We start from the raw sequence: 18653 nt of genomic DNA on the forward strand, positions 1-18653 counted from the left end.
ACAATGGCAGGACATTTACCATTCAACTTAGAGTAGTGAATATCGAAGTCGACAACATATGGATCGTACCATATTCGCCACTATTGTCTAATTCACATTCAAAACTCATGCCAATGTTTGATTTGTAGTTTGGTGAAATCGACTTTTCCGACTGTTGTGCGTTTCGCAGTTCATTTGGAGAATGGCTAAAGAGTGTTTTTCAACCCAGAGAATACAGTACAGCCAGCGGAAACACTTTCAACAACAAAACTTACATTGATGAGTTTTTTCTCAACTTGCGTCAGTGATTCGTTTGTGAGAACATTGCTCTATTTGGAAATGCCTTGATATTATGCATGGAATGCATTGCCGAAGAAATAGGTACGCAGAAAGCAAGGCCAACCAATAGATTGACATCCAGGTGTGTTCTCAACTAATTCCTTAGGACGAATTTACATAATCCACCCGAAAAACTACGACTGCTAATACCTTCGATTGCTATTAATAAATGTACGTCGTTCAGTTTGATTTTAGTCATTGCGCACACTTTTCGCGATGGTCATTTCGACATATCAGCCTTCAAATCCGCGTCAATTCTGGAACACGAACAAAAGTACACTGCCGAAGACATTTTACATGGTATTCGTTAGGAATTGGAAATACAATCTATTAAATATATTTGCAAGTATGTGAACAAAGGTAGTGACATGTCTGTCTTCGGAGTTGCTGCCGAAAATTCAAATGATGAAGTCACTCAATATCAAATGGGCCGTTATGTTAGTAGTAACGAAGGCATGTGGCGTATATTTTCATTTCCAATACATGAACGACACCCTACTGTTGTTCACTTGGCCGTACATTTGGAAAATGGTCAACGGGTGTATTTTACAGATGCAAACGTATTACAACGAGTACATTAACCAGCTTCTTTGAAATGTGCCAGAATGATGATTTTGCCAGAACGTTACTTTACTCCGAAATGCCAAGATATTATACCTGGAATCAATCATCCAAAAAAGTTCAACGACGAAAACGAGGAAAGCCAGTTTCAGATTACCCACAAGTATTTTCCACCGATGCACTAGGCCGTCTTTATGCAGTCCATCCCAGTCAAGACGAGTGTTTTTATTTGCGTTTATTGTTAGTCAATGTTCGTGGTCCGACATCATTCCAACATCTGCGAACTGTTAATGGTGTATTGTGTGACACATACAGAGAAGCCTGTCAACATTTGGAATTATTAGAGAATGACACTCATTGGGACCAGACTCTCGAAGATGCTGTGATTTCGTCAAATGCTAAACAAATACGAACATTATTTTCTATAATTTTGTCTACATGCTTCCCATCAGCACCGACTGATTTATGACATAAATACAAAGATCATATGGCGGAAGATATATTGCATCAGATGCGTCTCAGAACATCGAATGCAGATTTGCAAATGAAGGAAGAAATTCACAATGAAGCATTAATTTTAATTAAGGACATGTGCTTGATGCTTACCAACAAAGTATTAATACAAATAGGAATGATAGGACCCATTCGCCCAATGTTCGACTCATTTGATCAAGAATTGAGACGCGAAGCCCAATACGATTCCGAAACATTACGAGAAATGGTTGATATAACACAATTCGATCTTCAACTACGCTTTATACTAAGCCGCGTCAACGCACCATATAATTGGATCTTCGCCAGATTTCGTCTCAACCCGGTTCCTGTGAGCGATCAACTCGTTTTAGCAACAAATTCGCTGTGCGATTGATTCAACTCGGCCGTACCAATAACATTTAAATATATTTACAATTGTAGTGTATTTTAAATATAAAACAAATTAAAGTGAATGGTACAACCAATAACATGGGTATTTTCATTTTCTTCGCGGGTGTAAGTGGGATTTGAATACCCAAATAAACTGCGTAATTAATCATCCCCTTTTAAATCAACAACAAAAATGTGCTTACGATACGCTCATGAAAGAAGTGAACGATGGAACTGGCGAATTTTATTTTTTAGATGCTCCCGGTGTAACTGGGAAAACTTTTTTGTTATCATTGATTGCACTAGCCCTAGCTTCATCAGGTATGGCAGCTACGTTGTTGGAAGGCGGTCGAACAGCTCATTCAGCTCTCAAACTGCCGTTAAACCTTCAAATTAATGAAACTCCAACTTGTAACCTTTCGAGGAATTCTGCGATGGCACACAAAAAATCTTTGGAGGCATTAGATTGCTCGATGCAAGATTTACGAAATAACAAAAACCGGTTTGGTGGTGCAATGATACTATTGGCAGGTGATTTTCGACAAATATTGCCAGTTGTTCCACGCTCAACGCCAGCTGATGAACTGAATGCCTGTCGTCCATTTTATGGAAATACATTAAAACACTTAAATTAAGTATACAAATGAGAGTCGAATTTGGTAATGGTATTATTGCTGTTGATACATCATCTGGATACATTACATTCCCTACCAATTTTTGTAACTTTTGTGAATCAAAGACCGAACTCATGGAGATGGTTTTCCCAAACATTGCTCAAAATTACGTAAATCACATTTGGTTAAGCGAACGTGTTATATTGGCCGCAAAAAATGTTGATGTGAATGAAATGAATTTTCATATTCAAGAGAAAATACATAGCTGGCGAATTGAAGATTTCCAAATCAGTAGATTCCCTTACTAATGAAGATGAAGTTGTCAATTATCCAACAGAATTTTTAAATTCGCTGGAATTGCCCGGCTTACCACCTCATAATCTGCAATTAAAAACCGGATCAGTAATTATTATGTTACGGAGCATAAACCCGCCACGTCTGTGTTACGGTACCCGGCTTGCGGTAAAGAAATTATTGAACAACGTCATCGAAGCCACAATTTGGAAAGGGAAGTACAAAGGCGAAGATGTTTTAATCCCACGCATCCCTATGATACCGAACGACATACCATTCAGCTTTAAACGTTTACAGTTTCCAGTGCGACTTGCATTTACAATGTCAATAAATAAATCGCAAGGGCAGTCGCTAAGTGTATGTGGCATCAACCTAGAAAATCCATGTTTTGCACATGGCCAATTATATGTCGCCTGTTCCCGTGTCGGAAAACCATCAGCATTATTTATTTATGCGCCAGAATATAAAACCAAAAATATAGTTTATCAAAAAGCATTAGAATAGAGAGAAGCAGTGAAGGGTATAGAGGCTATTAGTTGCTTTCTAGAGCGCGCGAATTATGAAAACAATTTTATACGACCGGCTCTTTAGAGTGTCAGAAAAATGTGTGTGTTTATTTCAAAGATTTTCTTGCTTTTATAGTTTTACAAAAATGCTTATCTTCTAATTTACAAAAATTCTTATCTGTGGGAGAATTCCACAGTGCTGCTTATCCTTTATTTGCATTCAATATTTATTTAGGATCAGTGTTTCTTCTCATATCTTAATTTTACATATCTTCTGGTTTTCTTAAATAAATGTATTTTCTTATCTACCAGACTATCTTCACACCATCTGTGTTTGCTGTTGTTCTTGGGTTATCATGGGATGTAACTCGCGTGGTGTTGAGCTCAGTGTTTACTTCAAAATGCTAAGTTGTTCAATAGCGATTTGTAAAAATATAAGTGAAATTATAGAACCCTATGGAATAAACGCTATTATGAAAATATATATTTTGTTTTTCATTTAATAAAATTAATAAAGTCCTCCTCAGGTATGACGAAATCCACCCGCAAAACGACGATTGCTAATAACTTCGGTTGTTATTGATAAATCTACGTGGTTCAATTTCATTTGAGTCATTGCGCACTGTGAATAATAGAGTGTGTGTAACTTTTTGAGAAGCATGCAAGCAATTACAATTGCTGGAACATGATAATCAATGGAAACGATGGACGATTCGATAGCCACTTCGCATGCCTTTTCGCGATGGTCATTTCGACTTATCAGCCTTCAAATCTGCGTCAATTTTGGAATACGAACAAAATTACATTGTCGAAGACATTTTACATCGTATTCGATAAGAATTGGAAATAGGCAAATTTCGGTTCCAGTGGTTTGATATCAATTCCACCTGCCTTTTGTCAATTTACTTCAACGAAATGTGAACTCATCACGAATGTTTATGCTAAATTTGCCAAATTATTGTAACTACGATTGCATGAGTACGTGCCAGTTATACGTGGTGTGTTCCCGAGTTGGAAAACCATCTTCTCTGTACATTTACGCTCCGGAATAGAAACTAAAAAATGTTGTTTATCAAACTGCATTACATTGAAAAAAATTTAGAAAAATCGAAAATAAAAGATTTTTGACACAACGTAAATTCAACTTTCTTTTCATTTCGAAACACATAATTTCACGCAGGACAACGTATGCGGGGTCAGCTAGTAATATACATATAAATATGGAAAATAATAATATACAAATATGGAAATGAAAAGGAAATAATGAAATAAGATCATCAATTTTCTTTGAAGAAAAGAAGTTCATTTGGCACATCTTCACTTTGTAATAGTCAAAATAAGTATAATTTATTTAAAAATTAAAAAATAAAATTAAAGAGATATAAAATTAAAATTAATTTACCTAATTTTTCCCGATTTTGAAAAAATAATTAAAATTTTTACTATTTTTCGGAAAAAATGTTTCACTTGATAAAAAATAATCACACATATGTGACTCATAGAATGCTTTTTTACATTCTCTGTGTGGCTTTGTATATTTTTCTCTTTAGATTATCTCGCGTGAGATCAGTCGTTTTAAATATATATCGGGCATTGAACGTGCTCATTTCTGCTAAATAGCAGCGGAAATGGTAAATTCCTTACTGCAATTCTATCAGCTCTGTTAGCCGTCAAATCGAACATAATACAGAATTCCATTTGCACCTTCTCTATTTTTTAGTTTCTCTGGTTCAAGCGCCACTTTCAAAATTTCTCCTTCTAAGCTTGCTCTGGTCAAACAAACTCATCGCATTTTGTTAGCCAAAAATATTTTTACGTTCTCCACGCCGTGAATCTTCTCTATGATATACGTTCTCTGGTAAAACTCGCTCATCTCTGCCAAGTACCCCCTTCAATTAAAACTTAATCCATTCCATTGACTGTCCGTAAAGCTGGCTTAGCTGTATCTTATTTATTATAGTTTTGTTAATATGACCCGTTATGCTATTGAGCTAATCGCAATGTTATTTCCCCCTTTAAGTTATTAATTTCAAAAATAAATTTATTGAACATTTCTTCTTGCATTCTTGAATTTCTATTTCCCTTCCAAATTACAATTAATTTGAACGTTTGAAAAATTACATATACTGCTATAATTACAACTGCGATAACTATAAAAATTCAATGTGTAGGTGTGCATTTATGTACTCCTCATATTCGTCATATCTTTATATATATAAATCTTCTGACCGTGTGTTTGCATTTGAACTGCTCCTAAACGGATGAACCGATTTTAATGAAATTTTGTGTGTATGTTCAAGGAGATTCGAGAATGGTTTAGATTTACAATTTGGTCCACTGGAAAATGTTTTTTAAATTATTTTTTCATTTTTAATCAATTGTTAATTTTGGAATGTTTGACCGATAGATGGCGCTACCATCGCAGCTATAAAATTTTTTTCATACCTGCTAACTATTGGAAAGGGTATCTTGACAGGCAATTTAAAATTGCAAAAGGTCTGGCATAAAAAAATAGCGGCATAGCTGAAGTGTTGATAAAAAATTTGAGATATACAGAAATCTTTTCGAAGCATTACACAGAGCAATGCAATATTTAAACGGGAACGATGAATACATATATGCGTACAATTTCAAACTGATCCTTCCTGAAAATAATAAAATTGTTAAATATTGGGAATGGTAGAATAGAACTGCAATCAAATATACAATGCAATGAATTAAAACTGGCTCATTTATCATTCGATGAATAATATACCACGGGCATCCCAAAAGAATGATGCCATAACCTTGCCAGCCAATGTTTTTGTCTTTCCACGCTTGAGAACCGTTTCTTAATATGCAGTTCACCAGGCTGATAATCGATTGGACTCGATTGATTTCACTGATGCACAGCCCAAATTCAATTGTATTTTTACCCCAAAAACCAATTCTTTCTTAACGCACGAAATGCTTTTTGATTCATTTTTGTTGCTTCATCAAAAATGCGATTATTCCTTAACTAATACTTATAATCTAACTAATAGAAATCATATATATGGTATTAGTAGTACTACCTATGTATCAGCCACAGTAAAACGTAGGCGGGTCCTCTAGTTCTATATATTTAATAATTTAAAAATTTTTGAAATCTCAAGTTTGAACATATTCCCAAATTTTTTAATCGGCATTTTATTTGCATCTTCTTCAATTTCATCTATTTCTTTTTCGAATCTTATTACATTTGGCTTTTTTAGCAGCTAAAATTTCTGATAAACAATTATTCGTTTTTTCAATTTTACAATAAAAATTTCCAAATTCTCTTTTACAATTTTTTACATACAAATATTTTTCATTACATTTTGCGATTTGTTTTCCTAGTATTAACTTACCATTTATTTGCGCCATTGCCATTTACAATCCAAAATAATTTTTGGGTACTTTATATATAAAAACCAATTAAATCTTTAGTTTGTAAAATTTTAATTGTGGAAATATTTATTATGTCAGTCATTGTCATTATTCCCTTCCCACTTGTGATATTTTCAATTTCGTCCAAATGTAAAATTGCCGGATTTAAAGTTGCTGTAAAAAAATTTATTTTTTCCTGCCTTTTCGTGAATACTTTTAACCGTTTCTGTCAATTGAGTAATGTTTTTATAATGTTTTGAGTTTGCGGTCAATTTTTTATTATTGTTTTAAATTAGTTCGTTTCCTACTAAATTTTGTCTGACAAATACATCCTTTTTTAACTCCTTCTAAGTTATTATATCTTATTTTATCATAATAGTAATTTTTATCCGGTATTATAATCTCGTCAAAATATGTTACATTAGTATTAGTATGAAACTTTTCCCCATGGTCATTATATATACCTACAATTCCGTCTTGCATTAAAGCGTACCTCTCTCTCCTTAGCAATATAAAAATTACTATTGCCATCATTTTCTAAAAAGTAAATAAATATTCGTTTAGGACTTTATATTATATTATACTTGTGCACTATTTCTCTGATTATTGATGATTGTTTAATACATGTAATAAATTTCAAAGACTGCACATAAAATATATCCAGGTTCCATGTGGAATGAGTTCGCCTTACCCTTGGGTATAGAAAATTCCTTTAAAATCGTCATCAAAATCTCCGTTTTTATCAAATTCAATAATATGCTTTCCTAAATTAATTGCCGATTCACATTTCGTAAACGTCTCCTTCTCAATAACATATGCTGTTTAAACTACACTCGTGGCCACGCAAAGTTTGCCACTATACTTTCATAAATTTTTTGGGTTCGTTCGGGATTTTCTTCAATTTTATTTTTTATTAACTTTGTAGTAATCGGAAGTAAAATTAATTACATTATCCAATTATAATTATAGTTTTTAATTTATTACGTTTAATGTGTAAAACTAACATTTTGTGCTTATACAAAAGTGGCCGATTTTATTATTTTTAAAGTAATATCGCGACTTCAATTCAATGTTTCAATTAAAAAGAATGAATTAAGACGTACATTTCAATTATAGTGCAAGTGAAATTAAATTAAAGAAATAAAAAATTATCATATTTTCATCGCATGTCAGTCTCTTACATTTCGACTTCATTTACTAACTTTCAAACGATTTTGTCTATAGCTAAATGTGCTTTGTTTTTATTTTTTAAAACAAAATAATTTTAAAAATAAATAATATGTCAGATCTTATTTCCCAATAAAAACATTCTATACCGCAAAAAGTATCTATATAAAGTGTTGTTAAATACGCATAAGACTTGAAAATTTTGTGTGGTAAACTTTGCGTGGCACCGAGGTTAATTCAATTGTTTTTTCTGAGTTTCCAGAGTCCAGACAATGCATCTGCCACTACAAGGTGTGTTCAAAAAATATCGCGAATTTTGTGTTTTTTTTTTAATTATTAATTTATTCATGAATATCTATTTTATCCCCTTCAAAGTAATCCCCATGAGATATTATACACTTGTGCCAACGGTTTTTCCAATCTTCGAAGCACTTCAAAAAATCATTTTTTTTTTATCTTCTTCAGCTCCTCCTTCGATGCCGTCTTTATCTTGTCAAGAGAAGCGTAACGTCGTCCTTTCATGGGCCTCTTCAGTTTAGGGAACAAGAAAAAGTCACAGGGGGACAGATCTGGGGAATACGGTGGCTGCGGCATCATTAGTGTGTTGTATTTGGCCAAAAAGTCCCGCACAAGCAACGATGTGTGAGCAGGGGCGTTATCGTGGTGCAATTTTTTTGACAGGTAAAAATCGAAGACGATCCAAAACACATACAAGCAAATCAGCTGTCAACAATTAAATGAACATTCAAAATGGCCGAGCTTGTCGGCATAAGTGAGAGATGTGAGTACCAACATAACGCCACAAGAAATTCGAAATTCGAATATACGGGTGGCTGGGGGGGGGGGGGGGTGGGGGCTCTTGAACGATACGGTCGAAACACGTATACAGCTGAAATTACCGCAACTGTAGGATATTTACGAGCTTTTGAAGTCACCGACAGCATTCCGGTAGAGGGTGCGTCTCTCAGCTTCCTGCTCGTACGTTAAGAGTGTCAACAGAGAATTGTACGATCCACAGAAACCCACCTGAGCAACAAATTAACAGGACAAATTTTTTCGCTCTCGACATGTTTCTTCAGTGAGTCCGTGTAAGCCGAGAAGAGGTCCTATTCGACATACGTTGATATTATACATGGGATGCATCGATCGAAGAATGTTCACGCAGAAAGCAGGGTCCATCGAGTAGCTATGGTAAATCACAGGTGTGTTCTCAAAACTAATGCATTAGAATGAACTTACACAATCCACCGAAACAACGAATGCCACTGAAGTTCACCACACTGCAATTCGCGATGATCAGCTTCAAATTCCGCGTTTATGGGATTACGACCAAAAAATTACATTGCGAAAGGACATTCTTTACATTGCATAACGCTAAGAATTGGAAATGGGTCTAATTACTGATTGATACTTCCATGGTCTGATATCAATCCCATATGGCCCGTGTATCAATCTACGGAAAGATGGGACTCATCACGACATGTATTTATACATGAACATTGGCCAAACCTGTCGTAAGTACGATTACTGAGTGTAACGAGCAATTTTAGTCGTGCCACAAATTACCTATGTTGTTGGACTTACAAACTGCAGAAAATTCAAAGAAGTCAAATTCCAGGAGACTTGCAAATCATACAAATCGAGTCGATTCGCTTGACGAATGAAGACGACTACCGTGACGTTACCAGTGGCAACTTTTGTAGAATTCTTTGGAGAGGCCTGGTATGCCTCAACCGCATTCATCGCAAATCTGATTGTGATTTGCAACCTATCAAATAATATGAGGACAGAATGCTTGATTCGATGGATTTCTTTTGAGGTTCTAACGATTTGCCAAATCGGTTCAAAAGTATTCCGGTTTCCAGTGGAAAATTGAATTTAAAAATGGACGATCAACAGAATAGTCGCATAGTGGGTGGCATATCAGTTGGAAGAATGCTATGTTGTTTCACACACGGCCAGATATACTGTGGCGTGTCTCAAGAGTTGGAAACCCCTCTTCTCTGCCTACATTTACGCACTGAAAAGAAACAAAAAAAATTTTTTTATACAAGCTGCGTTACATTGAGAAAATGTAGACAAATAGCAAGATAAATGATTATCAATAAGATATGAATTTTTGCTCTTTTCATTTCAAAACACATCATTTCGCCGCAGGGACAGCAACGGATGCGGGGTCATCTAGTTATGATATATTGTTTTATTCACATATATGCTAGATATGACAATCGCAAATGCTTGGCGTTTACATGTAATGAGTCACAGTGATAGCATGGATCAACTCCTGTTTCGACGTTATATTGCGAGGTACTGTTTACGCAAAAAACACATAAGGCTCGGTCTTCCTCTTCATTGGTCCCAGGTTTGCCCCAAGATGGTGTAGGACACTACCCACAAAAGCTTGAAAAACCATTACGGTGTGTTATGTGTCACGTTAGAGTTCGATGGCAATGCAAAACATGTCTTAAAACATTATGTCTCGGAAAATAATGTTTTGAAAATTTCCACCTGTAATACGCCGCTGTACTCAAATAAGTACACACCCCTATAAGGGATCCTAATTATTATTTTTTGGTTTTTCATTCTTACGTATTTATTTTGATTGTAAACAATAGTAAAATAAATATTTTGCAAAAATTACGCTGTTCATTTTACTTTGGCGGTTAATGAACTTATTAAAAATTCAAAGGAAAGTATGAGAAAAAGTATCAAACTTCAATTCACTATTTGTAATTGCTTGCTAGTTTATCGACACAACAAGTTCCATAGATAGACAGCGAGTACCTTATTCTGGTAAATATATGTACCGCCGCATTATCATAAAAATTAAGCAATCGTTCTCATCAAGAAAAAAATACCCCACGTATCAACAAGTGAAGATCTATCATTTCATCTAATTACCCATTATGAAATCTCAGAAAGGGTAGACAAAAAAGTAACTAAAATAAAAAGAATTCAACACAACTTTAATAAAATTTTTCACAGACCCCAAGCTAGTAAAAAAATAGTTTCAATAGAAATTCTTCAAAAATTTAACGTTCATATCCGAACAGTACAAACAAACATCATGCGACTATTTTCAGGGGAGTATTAGCTCAAATCTTGTGAGGGATTCGAAAAATTAAATGTTTTCGAGCGAAACAAGTTTGTAAAAAAAAGTTGTTTGTTAAAAACGACACATTTCTATGCCTCATTATGACAGTTATTCAAGCTCAACCAAAATGTCAAATCTCGACAATTGCCAAAAAGCATCATGGTACTCAAGGGCTCTAAAAAGTCAAACACTATACAGCGAAATTACCGCAACTGTAATTACGAGCTTGCGCGCACCGACAGCATTCGGTAGAGGGTGTTCCTAGCTTCCGCTCGTACGTTACGGCTGGTCAATTGTCTCCGAGCACCTGGAGAGTCAGGACAAATTTTTTCGCTCGACATGTTTCTGTGAGTGGTGTAAGCCGAAAGAGGTACGCGAATAAATTCTCTTTAAATGCGCGATCGTAATTCACAGGGTCGAACTGCTATCGTAAATCACAGGTTCGAACTGTGATCGCAATTCACAGGTTGGAACTGCGATCACAGTTTCGAACTGCGATCGCAATTCACAGGTTCAAACTGCGATCACAGTTTCGAATTGCGATCGCAATTCACAGGTTCGAACTGCGATCACAGTTTCGAATGGCGATCGCAATTCACAGGTTCGAACTGCGATCACAGTTTCGAACTGCGATCGCAATCGCAGTTCATAGAAGCGAACTGCTATTTATAAAAAGTGATCGCAGTTGCGATTTGCGATTTTTCAATCACAGTGAAAAAATCACCGGTAGTGAAATATCGCTCATCACTATCGCCAGCCATGATTTTGTTCCTCCTGGACAAGCCGTCAGCGCCAAGTTTTACGTGGAAGTCCTCAAGAGACTCAAACGAAGAGTCAATCGGGTTCGAGAAGACATCGCAGACGATTGGAAGTTGCACCACGACAACGCCCGGCTCACACTGTCTTTCTTGTGAACAGCTATATAATCAAGATCCAAAGCTTCCTCAGCCGCCCTACTGCCCAGATGATATCTACAATGTAGCCCGAATAATTTTCTTTAATAATTAATTTTCAAAATCGGTGACTTTGCGAAATTTCCCTGGATCAGTTGACGTGGTTTAACCCATATATACTATATGTACAGGGTTTTTCAATAAGAGTAATATGATTTCTTTAAACAAAAAATTCAAATGTTTCTTTTTCTAATGTGAAGTACCACAGACACAATTACGCTTTCAATATTACATTATTCAATTGGCCTCCAGGACTTCGTTTGCTAATAAACAGTGACTTCAAATAACCCCAAAAAAAGTTATCCAATGGTGTTCTCTATCACAACTTCTTGGAAGTCATTCAATATCACAATTTCTTGAAACAATCGAATCTCCAAAATTTCTAGCAATAATTCTATCCTATCTTGTTGGAACCAGATGTTGTCAAGATCAACTTCTTCCAATTGCGGCCATAAAAAATTGTTTATCATCGATCTATATCGCTTTACATTTACTGTAACGGTGTCACCAGCTTTTTTTCGAAAGAAGTACGTTCCCATGATTCTATTAGACGAAACTCACACCAAACTGTCCATTTAGATTAAAAAAAATGGCTGTTATTGAATAACTTGACACTACTCAGAAGTTTTTAAGTTGTTGCAAGGATGGACAGAATATGATAGATAGCATGAAGAAGGAAGCTTCATCTGATAGCTTTACGCTATTTACGTAGTTAATGTAGGAGCATCCTAGACGAAAAACTGTTTGTTCTTTTCTTAATCTCAGTATTAAAATGCTTGATAGACGTATATTGATAATTTGCGCAATTATTTTATTCAACATGCTCAAAAGCATCTCGCTGGGGGAGATAGATAACAGTACCTTCTTATAACGGGTGATTTTTTTGAGGTTAGGATTTTCATGCATTAGTATTTGACAGATCACGTGGGATTTCAGACATGGTGTCAAAGAGAAAGATGCTCAGTATGCTTTGACATTTCATCATGAATAGACTTACTAACGAGCAACGCTTGCAAATCATTGAATTTTATTACCAAAATCAGTGTTCGGTTGAAATTTTTTTATCGACAAATTTTGTTCAGCGATGAGGCTCATTTCTGGTTGAATGGCTACGTAAATAAGCAAAATTGCCGCATTTGGGGTGAAGAGCAACCAGAAGCCGTTCAAGAACTGCCCATGCATCCCGAAAAATGCACTGTTTGGTGTGGTTTGTACGCTGGTGGAATCATTGGACCGTATTTTTTCAAAGATGCTGTTGGACGCAACGTTACGGTGAATGGCGATCGCTATCGTTCGATGCTAACAAACTTTTTGTTGCCAAAAATGGAAGAACTGAACTTGGTTGACATGTGGTTTCAACAAGATGGCGCTACATGCCACACAGCTCGCGATTCTATGGCCATTTTGAGGGAAAACTTCGGACAACAATTCATCTCAAGAAATGGACCCGTAAGTTGGCCACCAAGATCATGCGATTTAACGCCTTTAGACTATTTTTTGTGGGGCTACGTCAAGTCTAAAGTCTACAGAAATAAGCCAGCAACTATTCCAGCTTTGGAAGACAACATTTCCGAAGAAATTCGGGCTATTCCGGCCGAAATGCTCGAAAAAGTTGCCCAAAATTGGACTTTCCGAATGGACCACCTAAGACGCAGCCGCGGTCAACATTTAAATGAAATTATCTTCAAAAAGTAAATGTCATGAACCAATCTAACGTTTCAAATAAAGAACCGATGAGATTTTGCAAATTTTATGCGTTTTTTTTTTTTAAAAAGTTATCAAGCTCTTAAAAAATCACCCTTTAGCTAAAGGTTCGGTTGATAAATTGTCTGATCAAAATGCTTTATTGCCTCTAATAAGTTTAATGTACCGACGAAGTGAAAATGGATGAAATCGGAAGATAAGCCCGATCACTCCCCATATCGGAACTGTTCAAAACTACTAAAAGCGCAATAAATCACAGTACAGAACAGTATATTTTTGTGCCTAAAATAACTTAGTTCTTATGCAACTATTACAAGGATTTTCCGAACATCCGGCTGACTTTGCTTCATAAATGTGAGGTACCTTAATGCAATCTACGTAAAATTTTTTTAGTATGTGGTATGATAATATTTGATAAATAAAATCGGGTCGATACAATTATAACTGCCATAAACTAAGTAAAGATTTTCGTTTTTCTGACAAATCTTATGCCGAATTAATTTATCGGCCAGTGTACGAGTTATATGGAGTACTGTCTCAAACCACGTGAAGTGGTCCATGAAAATTTCGCAAAATCACCGATTTTAAAAATTAGCAGTTCATTAGGAAGGGGATCAGACGCATATCCTTTGATGTAAATATTTCTTGAAAATTCTCTTTTTTGTTAAAGTTATTGAAGGTTGAGATTTAGTGCACTATAAAATTGTAAAATATTTTTCTCATAAAAAATAATTTTACAATTCATACTTGTTCAAATTTAAATTTTATGAAATATGTATTTCACTGATGCAACGATTCCGGCCTTCTTCGTGTGTGAATCATAAAAATAAAAATTGACGTTAAACTACAGGGTTTGTCTGAAAAGTAATAGGACTGATTTTCTTCCACCGCGACTGTACTTCGGTCACTAGTCTCCGAGCACTTAGAGAGTCAGGAACAAACTTTTTCGCCCGACGTGTTTCTATGAGTGGTGCAAGCTAAAAATGAGAATGAACAATGCTCATTGTCTTTTTTGACAATAAAGGCATCGCCCAGCATGAATTTTTTCCTTCGGGACAAGTTTTAGGGCGAAGTGCTTAAGAGACCCAAACGAAGGGTCGATCGGGTCCGACAAGACAACGCAGCCGATTGGAAGTCCCACCACGACAACACCCCGGCCTACACCGCCTTTCTTGTGAGTAGCTATTTAACCAAGACCCAACGGCACCGCAGCCGCCCCAGAGCCTAGATGTGGCTCCTCAGGACTTTTTTGTTTCGTTGCCTGAAAAAGCCGATGAAAGGTAAGTATTTTGAGATGACAGAGGGAATCCAAGCAGTATGCACCTCGGCTCTCAAGGCTATTTCGGAGAATGCTTTTCGTGATGATTTAAATGCTTGGAAATCGCGCAGACAGCGCTGCATCGACACAGAGGGACCCTATTTTGAAAGTTTTTAAAGAATTGTAACAATTGCTTCAATTTTTTTTTTTTTAATCGACTTAGTCCTATTACTTTCAGGACAAACCATGGACAAGATATTATTCGTACAATGACCTACAATCAAAAACAAGCAGCAAAAACTTCCAAAATCGTCGGTTTTTGAAGTTGAGTTTTACCTTAGGTCCTTAGGGCAACTCAAGCTCTAATATTTTAGTATGTTATTTGGAAACGTATAATCTGTCTATCTATGTATATATGAAAAAATGGGTTTTTCCTATTTTCCACACTAGGGAAAAAACTTTGGGTAATTTATTCAATTCGTCTTCTAAGACAAACTGAGTGGTGAAGATGGCCAGGAACTCACTGCTTTTGGTGGCACTGTACCTGCCCTTTGACGCCACGGAAGAGCTGAGGAAGATCACGGAGTACGCAGAAAAAATATTAATTATTATTGGAACAGATGCTAGTTCGCAACATACAGCCTGGGAATGGTTCTGTTTGACTACATTAACTCAACCACATTAGAAATATACGTAACCTGTGTGTGGCAGCTTATTATCGGACTAGAAATTCTCTTTTCCAACTACAGATACAGTAATTTCAAAGTTTTTATCGGAGATATTGTGCTACAGAGGCCCAGAAGAAACTGGAGCACTTATGTGACCTAACTGAGTCGCTCCATAACTACTCCCTCAGTACCCGATCCGTTAAGTTTTGTGTTAAACATAGGTTTAGCAGTGTAAAACGTCTCATTATTGGTGCCCTTGATAAAAGGTGAACTAATGAACCTACGTCGGAACTCTCGCAGGATCTTTAACAAGGCTAAGCTTTTTAATACAAAGAAAAACATAAAAAAAGAAATCTGAAATGTTTTATACAGACCGCACTCATGGTTGACAATCAAGGGTGCACTGCACTTAACATGGAGGATACGAAAATATAATATTATATATAATTATGGTTACCAAAGCGTTTAGTAATTGGGAACCTTTTAAAGCAGCAACGATGCAGATCTACGTTCTGTAGGATAGCGGGGAAATACACCATCCTTGTCGGCTGCTTTAAAAGGTTCGCATCTACTGAACGCTTTATTTCACCACGTTGAATATACATATATAAATTGGCGGTGTCAGTCTAGGGTATACAGTCAGTAGATGACAGAATGCCAAAATTACCATCACTCGCTTGTGGTGATAATTGACGTGAAAAGCGCATTCAACAATGTTAGTACAGTAGCTCTGATATAGGCTATTGCTACTTTTGACATTATTCATAACGTGTTAGCCTCATTAGGGCACATGCTAATCCACAGAGAATCCACATACATTGGGGAAGGTATAAAAATCGCTCATCAGATCAATTGTGGCACCCCGCAAAGAGGTATCCTATCCGCTTTGTTTTGGATTGCCTTGCTGAATGAATTATTCCTTCTACTTGATAGGGCTAAATTTAAGTTTGTTTCTTATACGGACGACCTCGTTGTCGGCTGTTCAGGAGACGAGAAACTAAGATAGAGAGAACACGTAGAGAGCGCAGCACCCAAAACTCTTCGAATCTGGAACTCATGCAGAAGAGCTATTGCCCCAAAGTAGGGTTAACGATTCCATCTATTAACGCGTCATCCGCCCCATACTAATATATGTTGCGGTGGCATAGTGAATAGCATTATCAAAAAAGCGCATTAAGCCCTTGGAACAGGTGCAATGAGCTTGCTTACTGGGGATTACGGGCGCAATGAAAACTACGTTAACTAAGGCTCTGGAAGTTGTCCTTGACATCCCGTCAATACCGCCAGCCGACTCGTGATGGTAGGTCACTGGAGTCAGGATCGGCGTCAACGCGGGTATAGTTCTTACTGAACCATGTTAACGAACTCCGGCTAAATTGGTAATGCGATCGAGTAAGAAAGACAACTGAGAAAGTAAACACAACGTTTTTAATTCCAATTGAGGGAATGGTTCATAGTTTTGTGGTCGACAGTTCTAACAGCGAAATCTATATATTCACTCACTAATCTAAAAGTAAAATAGGGACAGGAGCTGGCTTCTTCTGTAGTAATCCTTACGCAGAAAGTAGGTTCAAACTAAATGTCTACAGTTCATCTTTTAAGGTCGAAATTGGCAATAAGGCTATCCGAACCGCCAATACTACGTCTCATTAAGTATAAGCGTTTATGTAAGCAGGTTATAACTAGACCCTCACTAGATAACTTTGTTAACATCATCTGGGTTCCCGGTCATATAGGAATAAAAGAAAAGATATATTATATATTATATGTTCATAATAATTTCGAAAACTTCACAAACCTGAAACTTTATCAAATATTGAAATATTTCACATATATTATTCAGAGCATTTGTGAAAGTATATGTACATATATAAAAATTATATTTTAACCTCAATCTGTTCACACTCCTCACTTACATTTTGCAAGGGCCTTTGAATTAATGATGTAGATGTGGATCCATTTATATTATTCATAATAATTGAATTATTACATGGCGTACTTTGCAATCTAGAGTGATCCGATTTAATGTTTAACTTATGGTCGCCATTGGTTAAAATACCCGGATCTGCAAAAAAAGTGTGAAAAGTTTGTTATTATTATTTAAAAAAGATAATTTACTGTATATAAAATTTTCTGGACATGGCGGTAACTCAACAAACCATATCAACTGAAAAAAAAATTCCATTCATTGAAATCATCATTGAAATTCATGGAAATTGAAGCAGAAGGAGACTATTTTTAATAAAATAAATTGATTTTGCCGAAAAAACCATTTGTTCTGTTTTTTTTTTTTAAATCCTGTTTACTTTGGAAAGCACCTTGTATATACAAATGGGTCAAACTACGTCAAGTGGTACATGAAATATTTCTTCAAAATTCTATTAATTATTCTATTCTATTGCATGCATCGATGTTTCCGAAACAGAGCTGGAGTGTTTTCATCCATCCGGACAATATGCCCTAGCCAGCATAGCCACTGTCTTTTAATTCGCTGAACTATGTCAATGTCGTCGTCTCGTACAGCTCATCATTCCATCGAATGCGATATTCGCAGTGGCCAATGCGCAAAAGACCATAAATCTTTCGCAGAACCTTTCTCTGGAAAACTCGTAACTCAGTCCGAAGTAGCACCTATTGGCAAGAGAAATCCTGCTGGTGCCTAAATAGGCGAAATTATCTACAACTTCAAAGTTATGAGTGTCAACAGTGACGTGAGAGCCAAGTCGCGAGTGCGACGACTCGGCATGCTTTCGTCCGACCATATTTTGCAAAGAAGTTGGGGCATGCTCCTTATCAGTTCTTCGCCGCCGTGTTTGACTAGCTCCGCTGGCAATCCATCGGCCCTTACCGCTTTGTTGTTCTCCAGGCGGGTAATTGCTATTCGAACTTCTTCATGGTCGGCCAATGGAACGTCTGCTCCATCGTCAACGATTGGTGAATTTAAGTAAGCTCTGGGCATCGGTGACTAGATCACATTTGGCGGTTCTACAAGAGTATGCTCCGGTCTTGAAACCTGCTGTAAATCGCCGCATCTTTTCGTAGAATTTTCGAGCATTACCCCTGTCGGTCAGCTTATCAAGCTCATCGTACTCACGCATTTCGGCCTCTTTCTTTTTCTATCTACAAATGCGTCTCGCTTCGCTCTTCAACTCTAGGTATCTATCCCATCCCGCACGTGTTGTGGTCGATCGTAACGTTGCGAGGTAGGCAGTCTGTTTTCTCTCCGCTGCGACGCGGCACTCCTCGTCATACCAGCTGTTCTTTT

At 36.5% G+C, this 18653-nt stretch overlaps 1 protein-coding gene across 14 annotated transcripts in view; it reads right to left on the bottom strand.

Annotated features, from left to right (window-relative positions):
• Nucleotides 1-10196: 10196 nt before the first annotated feature.
• LOC115065890 (LINE-1 retrotransposable element ORF2 protein) overlaps nt 10197-18653 on the bottom strand; it is a 247603-nt gene continuing 239146 nt past the window's right edge. For all 14 annotated transcript variants that reach the window (XM_049450141.1, XM_049450140.1, XM_049450138.1 and 11 more), the window contains one exon: nt 10197-17453. In XM_049450141.1, coding sequence (XP_049306098.1) covers nt 17266-17453 — 188 coding nt within the window. In that variant the 3' untranslated portion in view covers nt 10197-17265. The remainder of the gene's footprint in view (nt 17454-18653) is intronic.

Source organism: Bactrocera dorsalis, chromosome 2 (genome assembly GCF_023373825.1).
Source record: "Bactrocera dorsalis isolate Fly_Bdor chromosome 2, ASM2337382v1, whole genome shotgun sequence".
Classification (NCBI taxonomy): domain Eukaryota; kingdom Metazoa; phylum Arthropoda; class Insecta; order Diptera; family Tephritidae; genus Bactrocera; species Bactrocera dorsalis.